General features: G+C 41.5%; 1 protein-coding gene across 1 annotated transcript in view; it reads right to left on the reverse strand.

Moving 5' to 3' along the window:
• The window catches only part of CLIC4 (chloride intracellular channel 4), a 108,269-nt gene that overhangs the window by 44,710 nt on the left and 40,897 nt on the right, over positions 1-22,662 (reverse strand). Inside the window, exon 2 of the mRNA XM_060784420.2 lies at positions 6,858-6,967. Within this exon, the coding sequence (XP_060640403.1) occupies positions 6,858-6,967 (110 nt within the window). The remainder of the gene's footprint in view (positions 1-6,857; positions 6,968-22,662) is intronic.

The raw sequence follows: 22,662 nt of genomic DNA on the forward strand, positions 1-22,662 counted from the left end.
ATTTGTACTGTATATGTGTTTTATGCTTTTAACTGAATATTGTTTTTTAAATGTTGTAAACCGCAATGAGTCGCCGATTTAGGCTGAGATATTAGCGGTATACAAGTGCATTAATAAATAATAAATAAATAAATATTTGGGAGAAAGCTACACAGCCAGAACATATCACTAACTGGAAGACTCTCTGGCAGTCTTCTGCTTTCTACAGGCAATTCTTCTGTCCCAAGATGGGAAGCAGAAGGGGGAAGAGATATATTTCCCCTACAGTGCTGTTATTATGTGCCTTCAAGCTGTTTCTGGCTTATGGTAAGTACATTTTATTGATTAACTCAACAAAAACATATGACAAACACATATGCATACAACAATAATAATAATAATAACAACAACAACAACAACGACAACAACAACGTTTTGGAACACAATACGCCAGACATCACAATTGAGGAAAAGAAAAAAAAGTCTGGATTATTGATGTTGCCATTCCAGGTGACAGTCACATTGAGGAAAAACAACAGGAAAAACTCAGCCGCTATCAAGACCTCAAAATCGAACTGCAAAGGCTCTGGCATAAACCAGTACAGGTGGTCCCAGTGGTCATTGGCGCACTGGGTGCCGTGCCAAAAGATCTCAGCCGGCATTTGGAAACAATCAACGTCGACAAAATCATGATCTGTCAACTGTAAAAGGCCACCTTACTTGGATCTGCGCGGATCATTCGAAAATACATCACACAGTCCTAGACGCTTGGGAAGTGTTCGACTTGTGATTTTGTGATACGAAATCCAGCATATAGATCTCGTTTGCTGTGACATACTGTGCTTTTGTGTCAATAATAATAATAATAATAATAATAATAATCTTTATTTATACCCCGCCACCATCTCCCCGAATGGGACTCGGGGTGGCTTACATGAGGCCAAGCCCAGAAATACATTACAGCAAAATACAAAATAAAACCAAAACAACTTAGTAATATAATAAAAAACAAAGCAAAAGAAAATAAAACAAAATAATGCAATAAGAAATCAATCACAATGAGCGGGTCAAATGTACAACATAAAATGATAAAACTCTGGATTAGAAAATGAAAAAGAAATGTTTGAAAGGGATAAACTCGTAGGAGACGGAGTAGAGAGGGCAGGATTTCACAGTGGCGGAAGCAGGCATGTAGCCGGGGGGGGGCTTTGGGGGCTTCAGCCCCCTCCCCTGAAATTCTCATGGTGGTCTGTGAAAAGGCCTTACTGGTACATTATTTAAACTGTAATGTTTATTCATATCATGATCTGATCAGCATGCTCATTATATCTCATATGCATGGGGGTGTTGGGGTAACGATACAAAAGGTTTGCTAGGGTAGACCCTCTTTCACTCAGACTCAGCCCCCCCCCCCCCCGAATCAAAATCCTGGCTACGGGCCTGGGCGGAATTAAATACAGTAAGAGGACAACATTGTGGAAGGAACGAAAAAAGCACAACGGAAAAGCCAAGTTTTGAGATCCTTCTTCAGTACAACATAAGTTAAAATAAACAGGCTGTTAACAAGTTCCCAATCCAACTCAAATATCTCAAATAACTCAAATACCTGCATCACCTCTACAGTTTACCCCAATCGGCTCTAAATATGCATTTCTAGCTGAGTTGCTTTAAATAGAAAAAGGGCCGTTCTGTATGTTATTTTAGCATTCTGGCCAGCCAATAAAAATGCCGTTTTAATATACGGATCCCGGTGTGTTTTTTGTATAATGTATGGCCTGAGGTATAATGTATGGACTGGTCCATGAGGTCACGAAGAGTCGGAAACAACTGAATGAACGAACAACAACATGGCCTTAGGTATTGGTTTCTCACTTTCTTGTACAAGTTACAGGTAAATAGTACCTGTGCAATATCTTCTACTTCTGCCGCTCCACAAACACAAAATCATTCATTACATGGAACTTGGTTAAACCTTCCATGTTTAACCATTGTACCCAGTTGTTCAAATCTAGTTCTGGTAAATACCCTCCTGAGGTGTGTTAGGCATTTCTGTCTTTAGATATTGGGCTGTTTGAAAAGTATGATTAAAATGACTTAGCCATTTCAATGAGGGTGGCAATGTGTTTCTGAGCTATTCGTTGTGCAACCATTTTTGGATCTTCTAACAGATTTGGATACAGAATCTGAAGTCCACAACTCCGAATTTATTTTGTCAATTGAACTAGCCAAGAGGTCTGGTGTTGATTTTTTTGTCTGCTCTACCAGGCACAGTTTTGGTAGTCTGTCATTTGCCACGGTGTTCAATATTATCCAGTATGCCTTAATCTTGGATAAGCCATCAATTGTATATACTCCCAAATTGGCTCTTACTATAGCTGCTGGGGTCCTTTAGTCCACTCCTAGAAAACTTCAAAGGTGCTATGATTGCTCTAATAACGGTACCTGGTTTAGGCCCCAAACTTCAGCTCCATATAAGAGTCTTATATACTTTAAGAAATGGGCCAGGAACCTGTTTCAGAAAAAAACTACTCCTAGGTACGTACATGTGCAACCTTGCTCTATGGGTTCGCTATCCAGAAGCCATCTGTGTCTATTATGTCATTTGCCAAATATCATTATTTTTTCTTTGATATTCTGACTTATGGTGTCATTAATGCTATTTATTTATTTATTTATTTATTTATTTAGCAGTTTTGTATACTGGTCTTCTCCCCTCTATCGGGGGACTCGGGCCAGTTTCCAACAATAAAATCACAAAACAATCATTAAAAACATCATATAACATATTCAATTAAAACGTTATAACAGCAAAATGCAATCACATAATAACAATGGTCAGTCGTCATAGTGAATTCGTTGACCATCCATCATTCATTGTCATCTATCCGATCACAGAAATATTGATTCACTCGTCGAAAGCCAAACCCCATAGCCAGGTTTTCACCCGTTTTCTGAACGACAGAATGGAGGGGGCAGTTCTGATCTCCAGTGGGAGAGAGTTCCAGAGTCGAGGGGCCACCACCGAGAAGGCCCTGTCCCTCGTCCCCACCAGACGTGCCTGAGAGGCCGGTGGGACCGAGAGCAGGGCCCCTCCAGACAATCTTAACAACCTAGATGGTTCATAGGGGAGAATACGTTCGGACAGGTAAATTGGGCCTGAGTCATTTAGGGCTTTATAGGTTAACACCAGCACTTTGAATTGTGCTCAGAAGCTAATTGGCAGCCAGTGGAGCTGGCGCAACAGAGGAGTAGTATGCTCCCTGTACCCTGCTCATGTTAGCATTCTGGCTGCCGCACGTTGGACTAGTTGGAGCTTCCGGGCAGTCTTCAGAGGCAACCCCACGTAGAGAGCGTTGCAGTAATCTAAATGGGATGTAACCAAAGCGTGGACCACCGTGGCCAAGTCAGACTTCCCAAGGTACGGGCGCAGCTGGCGAACAAGTTTTAATTGTGCAAAAGCTCCCCTGGCCACCGCTGAAACCTGGGGCTCCAGGCTCAGCGATGAGTCCAGGATCACTCCCAAACTGCGAACCTGCGTCTTCAGGGGGAGTGTAACCAGGTTTAAACCAGGTTCTTTTTTATTGCCCTCTGTGATTGATTTTTCACCTTATTCCTTTACTGTTTTATTTACTTTTATGTTTTGCCTATTTTATTGTGCTGATATTTTGTTGTTCTGTATTTTTGCTATTATGTATTACCCGGCTTGGCCTCATGTAAGCCACCCCGAGTCCCCTTTGGGGAGATGGTGGTGGGGTATAATAATTATTATTATTATTATTATTATTATTATTATTATTATGATTCTCACACTGAAAAGAATATCCTGCCGACTATGCCATTGGCATAAATACTTTTTAAACCAGATTTTTTAAATTGCAATCTTCAGTGTAAGAGGGTATATCAGAACCTTTACACAAAGAATGACATTGGACATACAGATTCTACGTAACTATGCTGGATTCACAACAACCTACTTAGTTACATTGGCTAACAAACAAAGAAAGGGCAATTGCATTTTTACTCAGCATTGACACCACATATGAACATTCATCCATCACCATGCATTCAAATATTACCATATCCTTTGCCCCCTCCTTGGAGAAGAACACCTGTTAGGCCAGATCCTGCTTTCCTGCAGCCTTCTAACACACGGTTCCAAAACTTTCATAATGCCAAAATGCCAAGGATCAGATTCCTATTTTCCATACAGCAGAGCCTGACTCCCTGCAAACATATCATGACTCCAAAACGCACACCTTCCTCTTCCCGTGAGAAAGAAAACCAAAGTGTATAGAATCCTGCTTTCCCATAGAAGATCTGACACTCTCCATTCACCATCTCTGTCCTTCTCATGGAGCAAAAAGGTGAGTAAACAGTTCCACTGTCACAATTTGAGAATTATTAGATTGAGTCATGTATAGGAATATTCTGCTAATGTAGCAAATAATTGTCCCATTTGAAATTATATTGAGTCTTCATCTCTTGACATTGATGCTTTTCTTCAGGGAACGAACCATTGTGTTCCGGGTTTGACTTGAAAGAGTATTGTCTTTGAGTAATGTAAACAGAGATCATTTGCTTTAGAGTAAATTTGGTTTCTGATCAGCAAATGTTGACTGATGTAAACAGATGTAAACATTTATTTTATCACTGTCACAGTTCTTATCACAGTTTACCTTTTCAGTTTTAATTAGCAACTTTTAATTACAGTTCCTCAAGCAGGTAGTTTGCCATTGCAGGCCTCAATATTTTTGAAATGTGTCTTCTCATTCATCTTTCATACAATTTCATTCATACCATATATCATATTAAATCCACATTGATCAAATCTGCACATTATATTTCTTGTGGCAATGGCGACCCTCAAGCAAACCTTTCACAGGGTTTTCTTGACAAAGTTTGTTCAGAGGAAGTTGCCTTTGCCATGCTTGGATATTCATGCCCAAGTGGGGATTTGAACCCTGGTCTCCAGAGTCACATCCCAATGTCAAATCACTGCACCACACCAGCTCTCTTTTGTTTCCTATACACAGTCAATGAAATTATAAACGCTGGCAATTAAACTGTGAAATACAAAATTAGGTTTACCCTCATTAGACTCCCAGAGTCAATTAAATGATATACAATTTTGAATGAAATTGTACACCTGTCTCCTCTCTTAAATGCATATTGCATTTGTTAACTTTGAGCATACATATTCATATATCTTATGTATCTGTCTGAACTGGGGTAGGGTGAACAACTTCTAACACATTGCATAATACATTAGTTCATCAATTCTCATGCATAATATAAATCCTAATTACAATGGAATTCCCAAGCCTTGGATACAAATATCAACAAAAGAATATGTCACATGGGATCTCTTCCTTTCTATAAGAAAGACTGAGCATGGGAAAACTTTGGCCCTCCAGGTGTTTTGGACTTCAACTCTCACAATTCCTAACGGCCTCAGGTCCTTCCTTAGTGGCTGAAGGGGAAAAGGAAGGGCCTGAGGCTGTTAGGAATTGTGGGAGTTGAAGTCCAAAACACCTGGAGAGCCAGTTTGCCCATGTGTGGGCTATAAGATTCTGCAGTGAGACAGACACTTTGATTTGACTTCATCATTAGGGTTGGAGAAATCTTTGGAGGTCCGTTTCGTAATTCGGAGATGTGTATGATTCATTAATACAAATCCCCAAATTACTAATCGGAACGGGACCCGCTCCAAAAAATTACGAAAGGAAATGGAAGCCTCTGAAATATTTCAGAGAGATTAGTAAAATTTATTGTTTTGGAGTGTTTCAAGTTGTAGTTTGTGTTCCAAGAAATAAATTTTTGTCAGGTTTTACAATGTATTGTAATGTAATATAGCTGAGTCATGCACTGCTAATGGGCTTCTATTGTAAATGCTGAGTCACACATTAACTGTATATAAGGAATCATTTGGAGAATGTGTTCTGGCCTAGTCCAGGTGATTGTGAATGATGCAATCCTGGGTTTGAGTTAAGTCAGTGAGTTGGGAACCAATCAGTGATTGCTATGTGTAAATGAATTGTATATAAGGAAGTCATGTACAGTGTATATTTCTCCTTGTGCTGTGATGGTGTTCGTCGAAGGCTATATGTAATTAAAAGAACCTGTCTGCTAAGACAAGATATAACTGTATGCTGTGGTAAGTTTGTAATATCATCTAGACTGGGGGAAAGACAATGGTAAAACTGACAATGACCGGGCATGTGCTCAAGTGTCTGTAAAAGGTTCCAGAGTGACTGCAGGCTGTGGGAGCAGTTGACTGAAAATACTGTGCAGGAAGAAGCTACTGGAAAGCGCTGAAGTTGTGCAACTGATCTGCTGCTGAATTGTGAAGTTAATCTCAACAATTTTTAATTGAAAAAAAATTACAAAATTCCTTTAAAAAAAAAGTAGACAAACGAATCTTTTTGAAACTTTTCAGGGTTGATGCCCTGCTTATGTTGTCTTATTGTGCTGAAATTCATGGGGATACCTCTTGTAGCTTTTTTTTAAAAAATGTGTGTAAAAACGTTTTAAAATTCCTAAAAATCAGTGGATAACCGAAACGTTCTGAAATTTGCCAGGCCTAAATTCATTAATGTTGCCTACATGCGTGCCAACTTTCATCCAGATAGTCATAAAAATGGCAGAGAAACGAGCCTCGAAATTTCCCCCATTGCTGCTAATGGAACAAATCTTAACAAAACAATGACAAACCTTTGGCAATTCGGATTACGAAACGAAATGTGACCCCTCCAGATCTTTATGAAATTTAACGGGGGACAGTTGAATCTCCAAAACGAATTAATAATCAGATTCCAGCTGCTTTGCACACCTCTATTCATCACTGATAACAAGATTCCAGGAAATCCCATATGTCCTACCTTTTTAAATCAACTGTCGTGACACTAAATACCACTCCTTTGAGCCACAGGATCATGAAGAGTCTCTGAGAAAAGGGACAATTCCCTATGCTTTCACCATCACTACCAGCCTGTGAAAAGAGAAAAGGTCATTAGTACAAATGGGCCATGTTTACAGAAATTGTAATGTTTATCCATAACTATAACAGAGGCTCAACATTTAGAGCAGCGTTTCTCAACCAGGGTTCAGGACCTCTGGGGGAGGGGGGTTGCAAGGGGGTTTCAGAGGGGTCACCAAAGACCATCGGAAAACACATATTTCTGATGGTCTTAGGAACTCCTTTGGCCAAGGTGGAAGATTTCTCCACCTGTCCTTCTCTTCCTCTTTGAAAACTGACGGCAAATCCTCCCACCAAAAGCCCTCCTCTGCTGTGATTGGCCAGCCTCTCAGCCAAGGGGAGGGCTGGTTCTGAGACTCCAAATGAGATGGGGAGAGCAGGCATGCTCAGCGCATAGCACCATAGTGCGCAAGTGCAGGCGTGGGAGAGTGTGAGAGGTTGGAGGGAGGCTCGTACAAGCGAGTCCCTTCAATGCATGCAGATTCTGTGTGGGAAGTTTGGCCCAATTCTATCGATGGGGTTCAGAATGCTCTTTGATTGTAGGTGAACTATAAATCCTAGCAACTACAGCTCCCAAATGTCAAAATCTATTTTCCCCAAACTCCACCAGTGTTCACATTTCAGCATATTGAGTATTTGTGCCAAGTTTGGTCCAGACCTATCATTGAGTCCACAGTGCTCTCTGGATGTAGGTGAAATACAATTCCAAAACTCAAAGTCAATGCCCACCAAACCCTTCTAGTATTTTCTGTTGGTCATGGGAGTTCTGTGTGCCAAGTTTGGTTCATTTCCATCAGTATGCTCTTTGATTGTAAGTGAACTAGAAATCCCAGCAACTACAACTCCCATAGATGCTTTTGAACTGTGGTGTTGGAGGAAAGAGTGCCTTGGACCGCCAGAAGATCCAACCAGTCAATACTTCAGGAAATAAAGCCCGACTGCTCATTGGACGGAAGGATAGTAGAGGCAAAGATGAAGTACATCATGAGAAGGAAGGAAAGCTTAGAGAAGACAATGATGCTGGGGAAAATGGAAGGAAAAAGGAAGAAGGGCCAACCAAGGGCAAAATGGATGGATGGCATCCTTGAAGTGACCGGATTGACCTTGAAGGAGCTGGGGGTGGTGACGGCCAACAGGGAGCTCTGGCGTGGGCTGGTCCATGAGGTCACGAAGAGTTGGAAATGACTGAACGAATGATCAACAACAACTCCCAAATGACAAAATCAATCCCGCTCCCAACCTCACCAGTATTCAAATTTGGGCATATCGGGTATTTGTGCCAAATTTGGTCCAGTGAATGAAAATACATCCTGCATATCATGTATTTACATGACGATTCATAACAGTAGCAAAATTCCAGTCATGAAAATTCTTTTATGGTTGGGGGTCTCTATAATATGAGGAAATATATTAAGGGGTTACAGCATTAGGAAGGTTGAGAAACATTGCACTACATCTTGAGAAGCCCAGTTCCACACGCACTTTCCATCGCTTTTCTATCTCAAAATGACACCCATGATCGGGGCGAAATAGTGTGAATGCTCTTCGGAATCTGCGGAATCTAAAACTCGTCAAGTGAAGCTGTTCGAAGCACACTTCCAAAATAGTTCAGAATCAGTGTAATGCCAATGGAAACCTTTATGCCATTTTGCTTAAAGTGCAAAATAAACCTGGTGCCAATAGCACAAAGTGAATCTAGCAAAGGCATGGGGCAACTGACTGTTAGGAATTGTAGGAGTTGAAGTCCAAAACACCTGGAGGGAGGGCCGAAGTTGGCCCATGCCTGATATAACTGATGGCATGAAATTTTAAACAACTTTCTTGAATATTTTGGGGAGGGCAAGATACAAATCTAAATCACCTATGGCAAACACAGCACAGCAGTTTTTCTTTCAAAACATTTCAATATATTTCCAGAAAGCAATCACATGAGAATCATAAGGAAGCATATCTGGCAGAAAAACATTATGCTGGAAGAGCAATTGGGCTTTGGGCAAGCCTGGCTTTCCTATCCCTGAAATCAGGGGATAAATAGGGGCATTGCTCAGTTCCTTTCTCTTCTAAGTAGAGCTGTAGCTGGTCCAGTTATAAGTGCCAATGCCAGTATTTACTTATTTATTTACGGGCATTTATATGCTGCCCTTCTCACCCCGCAGGGGACTCAGTAGACATAACAGTCCATAGTGTATCAAGCCTCTTCTACACTGCCACATCAAACCCAGATTATCTGCTTTGAACTTGGATTATATAGCAGTGTAGATACATATAATCCAGTTCAAAGCAAATAATGTGGATTATCTGCTTTGAGAGCCCCCAGTGGCGCAATGGGTTAAACCCTGGTGCCGACAGGACTGAAGACCAACAGGTCACAGGTTCGAATCCGGAGAGAGCGTGGATGAGCTCCTTCTGTCAACTCCAGCTCCGCGTGCGAGGACATGAGAGAAGACTCCCAAGGATAGTAAAACATCAAAACATCCAGGCATCCCCTGGGCAACATCCTTGCAGACAGTCTATTCTCTCATACCAGAAGCGACTTGCAGTTTCTCAGTTTCGAGTGAGAGAGAGAGGGGGGAGCTTTTCGGTGGTGGCCCCTCGACTCTGGAACTCACTTCCTAAGGACATCAGGCATGCCCCAAGTTGGGCAGTCTTTAAGAGGAGCTTGAAGATGTGGTTGTTCCAGTGTGCCTTCCCAGAATAATGATCCCATGGCACTTTGTCCTCCAAAACACTTTATATATTTAGGTCTGCTCGTATGTTCCCACAAACTGCCCTATCACTTTTTCGTCCATGTCCAGCATTATTTTTTTAATCTTTTAATTTTAATTACATTTGGCCTACCCATAGATTTTAAAGTGTGTTGTCCTATTGATAATACGTGTGTTATTGTTTTATTGTTTTGTTATTTTAAATTGCTTGTATTATTATTGTTATTGCTTGTATTGTTGTATTTTGGGCTTGGCCTCATGTAAGCCGCACCAAGTCTCATGAGGAGATGGTAGCGGGGTATAAACACAGTGTTATTATTGTTGTTGTTGTTCCTGAAACAAAAAAAAGTCTGGATTATATGGCAGTATGGATCCAGCCTCAGTAGTAATAGGGGAGAGTTACATTTTGGCTTGTACTTTCTCAGTATCCTCACCACAACGACCACTTCCAAATACACATTTCTTCCACAATAGCCATAAACGAGGGTAACCGAGAAAGTAAGGTTCCAATGCACGTCGCTCTCGCGGGGAATTTTCTCAGGGGAAGTTGGTCTCAGTGTCGTGTAGCAGGAAGCCAGCGGAAGCGAGCGAGCAGTGCCAGTCGCCAGTAGCTCATCGACTGACGTTGTGGTGAAAGTTAGAGATGAGCGTCCTCATTCAGCTTCCCTACAAGTGCGAAGTTCATGCTGTCATATGCTACCGAAATCCTAAGCGCATGAATGCTGCTGTGATTCATGGTGAAATTGTTTCAGTTTATGGAGAAGACTTAATGTCATGTCAGCATGTGACAAAATGGGTACGGAATATATTGTGAGACCGTGAAGAAACTTTGCAGAGCCATCCAAAACAAACTTCATGGGATGCGGACGGCGGGAGTCTGTCTCCTTCATGATAGTGTGTGTCTGCACACTGCTCATGCAACACAAGAGTTGTTGACTTCATTTGGTTGGGATGTCTTAAGCCACCCCTCTCACAGCTCCGATCTCACACCCAGTGACTACCACCAGTTCACTAAATTGAAGGAATACCTGGGTGGAAAACACTTTTCCAACAAGAAAGAGGTGAAAATCGAAGTAAAAAACCGTCTGAAAAGGCGGAGGGAAACTTCTATGACACAGGCATCAAAAACTAATAGAAGGGATTGCAAAATGTATTAAACCGAATGGTGATTACATGGAAAAAGAATGTAATACCTATGCTACAATCCAGATATGTTTTATTAAAATGTATTCATTCTTTGTATTTTTAAAAAATCTTGTAACCTTACTTTCCGGATATCCCTCATATCCTGCAAATGTGAAAAAAACAATATGGCTCAGAGCTTAAACATGACACTTCAGAGTCCAAACTTTCAACAGAATTGGGTTGTTGTGAGTTTTCCAGGCTGTATGGCCATGTTCCAGAAGCATTCCCTTCTAACGTTTCGCCCACATCTATGACAGTCATTCTCAGAAGTTTGGAGGTCTGTTGGAAACTAGGAAAATGGGGTTTATATATCTGTGGAATGTCCAGGGTGGGAGAAATAAGTTTTGCCTGTGAATGTTTCTATTGACCACCTTGATTAGCACTTAATGGCCTAGCAGTTTCAAGGTCTGGCTTCTTACTGCCTGAGGAAAACCTTTGTTGGAAGTGGCAGAATGTTTCAAGGTGGCCAATTGCTACATTCACATTAACCTCGAGCAGACAAGACATCTTTCTCCCACCCTAGACATTCCATAGATATATCAACTTCACTTGCCTAGTTTCCAATAGACCTCACAACCTCTGAGGATGCCTGTCATAGATGCAGGTGAAATGTCAGGAGAGAATGCTTCTGAAAAATAGCCATACAGCCCGGAAAACTCATAACAACCCAGTGATCCATCCCAGGCATGAAAGCCTTCGACAATACTTTCAACGGAACGTTTGCTTTCAATTGAACACATGGGGCAAAGTTTGAGAAAATTGTAGAAATGCCATTTCACCGAATAATACCTTGAATGAATATAAAATATAATCCAGATCTTGATCCGGATATGAAGTCTGCAGGAAATTGCTTTCTTTTTATGTCCCATTTCTCCGAATAACTCCCCATTCATATTCCCCACAGTGTCTGAAGTTATTCTGAGCACACACTGTAAAAAAGAATGCTGCAGGAATGCCAAGGGAAATTTGGCCTCTGCGCTCAAAAAGGATTCTGCTGTGCAATTGTTTGCATTTAAAAATGATTTCTACAGGCTGATGTATAAATGCAGCAAAAAGACAATGACTGAAATACAGCAGTCTCATTAGAATGAGCTTATTTGGAGAAAGTCTCAAGGAAATCGAACAGAAAGAGTCAACAAAACCAGAACTCCGGCAGCTTGAAAAACATCCACAGGAGAGTTTTGGCCGCCTTCACATATTTCACATCGTCATAATTAACTGCACATTACCACGGAAAATTCAAAGGAATCTGTTGGGAGGCTTAGGAAAAAGAACACTCCTTAAACTGTAGGCCAGTGTTTCTCAACCTTCCTAATGCCGTGACCCCTTAATGCAGTTCCTCATGTTGTGGAGACCCCTAACCATAAAATTATTTTCGTTGCTACTTCATAACTATAATTTTGCTACTGTTACGAATCGTAATGTCAATATCTGATAATGTAGGATGTATTTTCATTCATGGGACTAAATTTTACACAAATACTTAACATGCTCAAATTTGAATACTGATTTGGGTTAGAGGGAGGGGATTGATTTTGTCATTTGGAAGTTGTAGTCTCTGAGATTTATAGTTCATCTACAATCTAAGAGCATTCTTAACTCCACCAACAATGGAATTGAACCAATATTGGCACACAGAACTCCCATGACCAACAGAAAATACTGGAAGGATTTGGTGGGAATTTACCTTGACTTTTGGAGTTGTAGTTCATCTACATCCAAGGAGCACTGTGGACTAAAACAATAATGGATCTGGACCAAACTTGGCATGAATACTCAATGTGCCCAAATGTGAGAGAACATTCAAAATATAGCTATATAAATAAAAATGTAATGTTCATTTGTGGGATTAACATAACTCAAAAACCACTGGACGAATTGCCACCAAATTTGGCCACAAGACACCTACTAACCCAAGGAGTGACCATCACTCAAAATTGATTTTGTCATTTGGGAGTTGTAGTTGCTGGTATTTATAGTTCACCCTACAATCAAAGAGCATTCTGAACTCCACCAATGATAGAATTGAACCAAACTTGGCACACAGGACTCCCATGACCAACGGAAAACACTGGAAGGGATTGGGGGGGGCAATGACCTTGAGTTTGGGAGTTGTAGTTCACCCACATACAGAGAGCACTGTGGACTCAATCAATGATTGATCTGGACCAAACTTGGCACGAATCTTCCATATGCCCAAATATGAACACAGATGGAGTTTGGGGAAAATAGACCTTGACATTTGGGACTTGTAGTTGCTGGGATTTATAGTTTACCTACACTCAAAGAGCATTCTGTACCTCAACAATGATAGAACTGGGCCAAGCTTCCCACATGGAACCACCATGACCAACAGGAAATACTGTGTTTTCTGATGATCTTTGGCGACCCCTCTGACATCCTCCATTTGCCCCCCCCCCCCGTGTCCCGACCCCCTGGTTGAGAAACACTGCTGTAGGCAAACATGAAAGGACGGTGATAAAACTACAAGGGAAATGTAAAACAAAATGGGGTTAACTGTATTTCGTGTCTGAAAAATAATAAAGAAGCTTTTATTATGCTTATTTATTTACACAACCAGCAGTATCTCTTTGAACTATGAAGTCGCAGCCTACATTTTTGGGTTGAAGGAGATGTTTGAGAAAATGCGCAGGAGGAAATGGCCCTTCAAATATGAAATCCCGCTCCCATTTCCTAAATGTTCACAACCTCTTCCTCACATTGGGCACAACAGAAACAGAATGTACATATGTCAACAATGCAACACAGAGCTAGACCACAAGTGAGCAATTCCATCGGCGGTCCTACAACCAAACTATGAGATGGGTTCCATTCCATCCCTTTGGCAAAGGACCTCCCTAAAATAAGGAAAGGGTGTTGATTTGGTAGGAGAACAAGCTACACAATTACACTAATATAGATTCTCTTCTAGCTATGGAAGTTACAGGAGGATATACTTCAATTGATGCTAAGAAAGTTTCAAGAACTGAATCCTCTACCTAGATATGTGGTGGGGGATCTTTTGATGGACTTCTTCAGACAGAGACTGGACAGGATGCTCTAGCTGGGGTTGGACTTCCCATGGGGCCCCTACCATACTCTATGCCTCTTTATGTTCTCTATTTGGTATTTGAGGCTTTGCCTGTGACATCACAACAGGATGAAAAGCAGTGATAGAGCATGGCCTTTTCTGTGGTGTCCCCCAGTCTGTGAACTGCCTTACTGCAGTCTTCTTAGAACTTTCAGTAATTCAAGTCCTAAGCACAATTGCTGGGTTAATTCTATTTATATTCCAAAACAGCAGGAAAATTCTAAATTTGGGGAGATGGCTCTACTCTGAAGAACATGAATGGTCTGCAATTCCTCTAAGTACCACTTCCCTGGCCTAAGAGGCACAGAAGACAAGGCAGGCACAGCTCAATTATGCCAAGACCCAGAAGATGAAAGGCTGCCATCCACTCATCCAACTGTCACTGCCCTGGCCTCAGAGGATGAGACTGAGAAGAGATGTGCCTCCATTATGCCTAAGCCCAGAGGAAGATAAGGGGCCCTCCATCTATCCAACTGCCACTACCCTGGCCTTGGAGACAAAGAAGAGATGTGCCTCCATTATGCCTAAGCCCAGAGAAAGATAAAAGGTCCTCCATCCATCCAACTGCCACTGCCATGGCCTCAGAGGAAGAAGAGATTTGTCTCCATTGTGCCTAAGCCCAAAGGAAGACAAAAAGCCCTCCAACCATCCAACTGCCACTGCCCTGACCTCAGAGGCAAAGAAGAGATGTGCCTCCATTATGCCTAAGTCCAGAGGAAGATAAAAGGTCCTCCATCCAACCAACTGCCACTGTCCTGGCCTCAGAGGCAAAGAAATTATGCCTAAGCCCAGAGGAAGATAAAAGGCCCTCCCACCCATCCATCCAATTGCCACTGCCCTGGCCTCAGAGGCGGAAAAGAGCTGTTATTATTATTATTAACTTTCTTTGTACCCTGCTAGCATCTCCCGAAGGACTCGATGTGGCTTACAAAGGCCAAGGCCTCAAAACACAATATAACAATACATAACTTAAAGCAAATCAAAAACAATTAAAGCAGATTTTAAAACAACAAAGCAATAAAACAGTACACCAAGACACAATAAAACTGGGGTCAGGCCAGAGTAATGGGCACAGATTAAAAGTGCTGATGTAACAGGAGGGATGTAGGATTTTGGGTAAGTGCAGTGTGCCAGCAATCTTAATTTCTACTAAAGTGCTTCTGGGACTTGTTGTTGGAGTTTTCCTATTCTGGAAAGGAACAGCCAGGTCTTCAAGTTCTTCCTAAAGACTGCCAACGTAGGGGTCTGTCTAATATCTTTGGGGAGGATGTTCCAGAGTCGGGGGGTCAGCACAGAAAAGGCCCTGTCTTGCATCCCCACCTGACGCACCTACGACGCAAGCGGAATCGCGAGCAAGGCCTCTCCCGATGAACGAAGCGAGCACGTGGGTTCATAAACGGAGATGCGGTCACGCAGGTAGGATGGTCCCAAACCGTTTAGGGCTTTGTAGGTAAGCACCTGCACCTTGAATTGGGCTCGGAAAATAAATGGCAGCCAATGGAGCTCCTTGAACAGGAGGGTTGACCTCTCTCTGTAGGGAGCACCAGTTAACATCCTGGCCACCGCCCGTTGGACCAATTGAAATTTCCAAGCCGTTTTCAAGGGCAGCCCCACGTAGAGTGCATTACAGTACTCCAATCTAGAGGTGACCAAGGCATGGACCACCCCAGCCAGATCAGCTGTACCTCCATTATGTTTAAGCCCATAGGAATATAAAAGGTCCTCCATCCATCCATCCATCCAACTGCCACTGCCATGGCCTCAAAGGCAGAGAAGAGATATGTCTCTATTATGCCTAAGCCCAGAGGAAGATAAAAAGCCCTCCATCCATCCATCCATCTATCTGCCACAGCCCTGATCTCAGAAGCAAAGAAGAGATGTGCCTCCATTATGCCTAAGCCCAGAGGAAGATAAAAGGTCCCCCATCCACCCAACTGCCACTGCCCTAGCTTGCCCTACACATGATCAAGCACAAGAAGCAAGGTCTGCTGGATTTAATTCCCTTTCATTCTCCCCCCTCCCCTTTTGTGCCCAATTGTGATGTCAAGGAAGTGTTCTGTTGTTTTACTTGCATGTTCAGTGGTGGTGCGCTATAAATTGATGGTGATGATATGCTAAAATTTACTTTTGAAAAAAAATTACACATGATCAAGCACAAGATTTGGATATGCCAGGCAAATTCAAACCCCTGCCTGTTCCTGAAGCACACTTTCTTCTCCCTCTGGCAAAGCAAAAACGGAAAATATATGTTTATTTCTGTACATACCCACGTGTTCTCCTCCCCTTTCCTGCAAAGTATAGGCTGCAAATAAATCCATACATGAGACGACCTTTTGGATTTATAAAGAAAAAGCCCAAGAAAAATGCAACCTGATGGGAATCCGTGAGTGGCAAGTAGTTCAACCCTGCAATCAGGGTTGCCACCACGGCCTCTCCTTTGTACTAGGTTTCCTACCTTTTGTGCTGTGACCTTTGAAAATTACATATCACTCAGAAAGGCAATTGCCTGCCTTTTTATGGAACTTAAAATATAGACGGTACTAATTATACTATAACTCAGGAGCAACTCAAAAACTGCACATTCATAAGCACAATATGCCAAAATGCATGGCAGGTTTCCTGAGAAACAATTATATAAGTATGGACATCCATTACAGACTGCCTGAAGTTAAAAACATAAATGTGCACTAAAATAACATAACTAAATCATTTATTGAGCAACTCCTTTTGCAAGTGACATAGACATTCACCCAAACCAATGATTCTTCTGTTGTCTCAACAGAAGACCACCTAACGCACCGTTTCTCAACCTGGGGGTCAGGACCCCTAGGGGGGTCACGAGAGGGGTGTCAAAGAGTTCACCAAAGACCATCAGAAAACACAGTATTTTTTGTTGGTCATGGGGTTTCTGTGTGGGAAGTTTACCCAGTTCTGTCATTGGTGGGGTTCATAATCCTCTTTGATTGTTCACGAACTACAAGTCCCAAATGTCACGGTCTATTTTCACCAAACTCCACCAGTGTTCACATTTGGGCACATTGAGTATTCATGCCAAGTTTGGTCCAGATCCATCATTGTTTGAGTCTACAGTGCTCCCTGGATGTAAATGAACTACAATTCCAAAACTCAAGGTCAATGCCCAACAAACCTTTTCAGTATTTTCTGCTGATCATGGGAGTTCTGTGTGACAAGTTTGGTTCAATTCCATTGGTGGTGTTCAGAATGCTCCTTGATAGTAGGTGAACTATAAATCTCAGCAACTACAACTCCCAAATGATAAAATCAATCCCCCCCAACCCCATTAGTATTCAAATTTGGGTGTATCGAATACCGTATATACTCGAGTATAAGCTGACCCGAATATAAGCCGAGGCACCTCATTTTACAACAAAAAACTGAGAAAACGGATTGACTCGCGTATAAGAGTGGGAAATGCAGCAGCTACTGGTAAATTCCAAAATAAAAACAGATACCAATAAAAATGCATTAATTGAGGCAAAGGTAGGTTAAATGTTTTTAAATAAATAAGATAAGACTGTCCTCTGATTGAAGCATTATTCTAACCTTCTTCAGCGTAAATGTGTTTACATATCCTTCCAATAATAATAGAGTAAAATAATAGATGTAATAATAACAATAATAAAGAATAAAATAATAAATGTAATAATAAGAGTAAAATGATTAATGTAATAATAATAATAATAATAATAATAATAATAATAATAACAATAGAGTAATATAATAAAAAACCTTGACCCGAGTATAAGCCGAGGGAGACTTTTTCAGCCTAAAAAAGGACTGAAAAACTAGGCTTATACTCCAGTATATACAGTATTTGTTCCAAATTTGGTCCAGTGAATGAAAACACATCATGTGTATCAGATATTTACATTATGATTCATAACAGTAGTAAAATTCATAACAGTAGACCGCATCTCCATCTACGAACCCACGCGTTCACTTCGTTCATCTGGAGAGGCCCTGCTCGTGATCCCGCCTGCGTTGCAAGCGCGTTTGGTGGGTACATTAGACAGGGCCTTTTCCGTGGTGGCCCCCCGACTCTGGAACACCCTCCCCGAAGATCTTAAGACAGGCCCCTACATTGGCAGTCTTCAGAAAGAACTTGAAGACCTGGCTGTTCCGATGTGCCTTCTCCGAATAGGAAATCTCCAATACCAAGTCCCATAAGCACTTTATTAGAATTAAGATTGCCGCACACTGCACACTGCATTTGCCCTATAATCCTTACATATCACCTGTCACATCAGCACTTTTAATCCTGTACCCTTTACTCTGGCCCGGCCCAGTTTTATTGTTTTGGTGTATTGTTTATTGCTTGTTGTTTTGTTGTTTTAATATTGCTTTAATTGTCTTTAATTTGCTTTAGGTGTATTGTTATGTTGTGTATTGAGGCCTTGGCCTTTGTAAGCCACATCGAGTCCTTCGGGAGATGCTAAAGTTTAATAATAATTAATAATAATAATAATAAAATTACAGTTATGAAGTAGCAACAAAAATAATTTTATGGTTGGGGGTCACCACAACATGAGGAATCGCAGCATTAGGGGTCGCAGCATTAGGACAGTTGAGAACCACTGATCTAAAGGATGACAACAGAGTCCTGGGAAAATACATTTGAGGACCAGAATATCAATTGTTTCTGGTTGCTTGTTTTCACACTGATCAAGACGACTTCAACAGCTTTATTTGCTTGCCGTTTCCTAAAGCAGATTAGCAATTTACAAGGCAGAATTAAGGTCTGGCAGCTTTGACACTTTTCTTTTTAACAAGTAATTAAAACTTAATACAAGCATTAGAAAGAAAACACACACAGGAGCAACTAAGTCAACTCCAGCATTCTCAAGGTCTACTAGTTCACATACCCATAAATAATAAAAGCAGTTTGGAATTCAGAGTTTTTTAAAAAAAGATTCTGCACATTCTGCAAAGACAGTGTACAAAGAGGTTGTATTTAACATCAATAAGGATATCACAAATTACTAAAACGAACACATCCCTGCAGAGCTGGATAACTGGTTTGAAAGTGCCCACATTTCTAGAGAGATAAAAAGAGATAGAGCACAAACTCCATTTAGCCAGAATAGCTGCTAAAAACGCTGAGCTAACTGGTAGATGCCCTACCACCTCCTGTGTAGGAAATTCAGGGCTATAAATCATAGGCAAGGGTAGTCAGCTTTCACTGGTAACAACGACCCTGATACTGCTGTTTTCACTCCAACAGAATCTGTTTTGTGTCTGCTGCTAAGGACTTAGTTCATTGTCTGTTGTCTGATGGAAGACTGGTGTTTCATTTGGGACTTCACAAGAGACTTTAATTTGTGTCTGGATTAAGACTTCCTTGCATTCTTTTGCACTTTTCAAATGCATTTGCTTATTCCTTTGTGTTTGCCAAAGTAAAGCATTTTTCTTTTACTTTCAACATTGTCTAAAGGCTGTTTTTGAAGAACAATTCAGGACAAAGGTAAAGGTTTCCCCCTGACAAACGTGTCCGACTCCGGGGGGTGTTGCACATCTCAATTACTAAGCTGAAGAGCCGGCGTTGTCTGTAGCCACCTCCAAGGTCATGTGGCTGGCATGACTGCATCGAGTGCCATTACCTTCTCACCAGAGCGGTACCTATTGATCAACTCACATTTGCATGTTTTTGAATTGCTAGGTTGACAGAAGCTGGGACTAACAGTGGAAGCTCACTCCACTCCCCAGATTCAAACCACCAACCTTTCGGTCAGTGCAGGCCAACAAGATGAGTCCACAGCAGACACTCTGCTGGCTGTTGCATTGGATCACACGTCTGACACTTCCCAAGTGTCTAGGACTGTGTGATGTATCGGCGAGTAATGCATGCAGATCTGAGTCGGGTGGCCGACTGACAGATAGTAATCTTGTCAGTGCCAATTGTGTTTAAATGAAGGCCAAGGTCTTTAGGCACTGCACCCAGTGTGCCGATCACCACTGGGACCACCTTTACTGGCTTGTGCCAGAGTCTTTGCAGTTCGATCTTTAAATCCTCATATCATGTCAGCTTTTCCAGTTGTTTCTCTTCAATCCTGCTGTCACCTGGGATTGCAACATCAACAATTCATACTTTGTTTTTTAACACGATCGTGAGGTCAGGAGTATTGTGCTCCAAAACTAATTCTGTCTGAATTCTAAAGTCCCAGAGAAGTTTGACGTGTTCATTTTCTGTAACTTTTTCCGGCTTGTGATCCCACCAGTTCTTTGTCGCAGGCAGATGGTATTTGTGGCACAAGTGCCAATTAATCATCTGAGCAACGGTTTTATGCCTCTGCTTGTAGTCTGTTTGCACAATCATCTTCTTCTTCTTCCTCTTCTTCTTATTATTCTTATTATTATTACATACAAATGCCTAATGATATATGAACTGCAATAAATCTTGTTGCTGTAAACCAATGGTTCCCCACCAGTGGTCCACAAGAACTAAAATTGGTCCGCAGTCTCACCGTTACTACACCATTGCAACAAGAGCAACTGGTCTTGCAAAACACTCTTATTTATTTATTTATTTATTTATTTATTTATTTATTTATAGCTTTTATATCTCGCCCTTCTCACCCCGCAGGGGACTCAGGGCGGATTACAGTGTACACATATATGGCAAACATTCAATGCCAATTTTTGACATACAAACACATACAGACATACACAGAGGCTATTTAACTTTTTCTGGCTGCCAGGGGAGCTGTCGCTTTCATCGTCCATCTGCGACGCTGATGAAGCACTTCCGCATTCCCCGCATGCTTCCCCACTGGAATGCTTTGCTGGAGTCTTCTTTATGGCCTCATAAATCAGAGCCTCCCCACACTTTAAGGTGGTACCTTATTTTCCTATTTGACAGATGCAACTGTCTTTCAGGTTGCAAAGGTTGACAACAGGCTACACACAATTGGTTGGAAACCCACTCCAACCCAGGCTGGCTTCGAACTCATGACCTTTTTGGTCAGAGTGATCTTAATGCAGCTGACACTCAGCCAGCTGCGCCACAATCCCGGTGCCAAGGCTTATTAAATATGGTTTTCTGTGGGTGAGCAGATGGCGACTACTGGACGGCATATGTTCTGTATCAGAAACTAGAGCTGATGTGGTGTATCCAATGCAGTTTTCTGAATGAGCATCCCAAATAACAAAAACAAATCTAAAGTTGACCAAAAACCGATTCGCAACCGATTCGCAAATGTTGGAGAGTTGTCCCTGGTCAAATTGGTCCCTGGTCAAGAGGTCAAAAAAGGTTGGGAACCACTGCTGTAAACTGACTGGTGTAACATCATTTTAAATGTGCACAAAGGCTTCTCCATATCAAATGAGTGAACACATCAAGCAACCCAATACTGTGGTCACAATACACAGCCCGACACAAGTCCCCAGTGTGTTGAAATCCATTAATTCACATTGGAGTGGCTTCTGATTTAACAATTTCAATCCTGAACTCATTTCTGCTCAAAAGTAGAGGTTTACTGCCAATTCACTCTGAACAGGGTGGCATTACGATTGGGCCTGGCTGTACCAAATTCGACTTTTTCTATTCTGCATCTAATGTGCTGCACCAAGCTTCTAAGAGTCTAACTGTTTTATTTATCTAATTTGTTTCTAATGCCAATACAACCTTAAAAGGCTGAAGACCAAGTTCACTGTAGACAAGATCAATATTTCCAAAGCCTCAGGGAATTAAGCAACAGTGTGCAAAATGAAAGCTAGCAGTTAAAAGAAAAATAGGTTCAGTCCTTGCAGACAATCAAATGCCCAAGTATATGAAGAATGCCAGAAAGACCAGATGTTAAGTTTAAACTCTGGAAATGATTTTACTACATGGTCACTATTTATCCTTATTAGATTTCTGATTTGAATTGGGAACGCACAGGATAATAGGAATCTACTACGAATATACAACAAGTCTGCAGCAACCGTATTGCTGGAACATGTCAATTGACCAGAAGAAGAGGAACTTCCATTCCCAGAAGGCATTTCTCAGTATGAAAAGTGAGCTCCATGCATATGCATAAAGTCTATTTAGACAATGAAAAAACATGATTTGGAACCAAAGACTTAGGTTTCATTATCTCAACAGGCTCCCCTTTATGAGATTCTATCTATGTATGTATGGCGCATGCAAAACTTCACGTGGGAGTAATCAGTTATTTCAATTCTTTGTGTAGAAGCAGTCATTTAGTGTGCCTGAACACAAACACCCTGTGGAGTGAAACTGTTCCCAGATCTATTCCGTTGTACCCACACAGTATTTCTCACAAAAACATTGAAGCTTTATTGATTTGTTCTTTTGAGAGAGGGCCTTCTGAAATGCAGACTTAGAGCTTAATCATTCCATGGCACGACTGTTTCCTATATGAAGAGCTGGTGGATTATTTTAACCTTTTCGTTTCTGGTTTATCACATGGGATTTGGGAGCATCTTTCGTTTAAATGGTCAAATTGCAATTTACACAGAGATTTACTCCTAGTCATATCAGGAAAAATACGTAGAAGTGGACGTAAAGATTCCTAGAAAGACGGTCTCTCAGATGGATGGATCAATGGATGGATAGGTGGATGGACGGATAGATGGATGATGGTTAGATGGATAGATACTGTCGATCAGTGGTTCTCAACCTGTGGGTCCCCAGATATTTTGGCCTTCAACTCCCAGAAATGTTAACAGTTGGTAAAGTGGCTGGGATTTCTGGGAGTTGTAGG

This window comes from Anolis sagrei, chromosome X (genome assembly GCF_037176765.1).
Source record: "Anolis sagrei isolate rAnoSag1 chromosome X, rAnoSag1.mat, whole genome shotgun sequence".
Taxonomy (NCBI): domain Eukaryota; kingdom Metazoa; phylum Chordata; class Lepidosauria; order Squamata; family Dactyloidae; genus Anolis; species Anolis sagrei.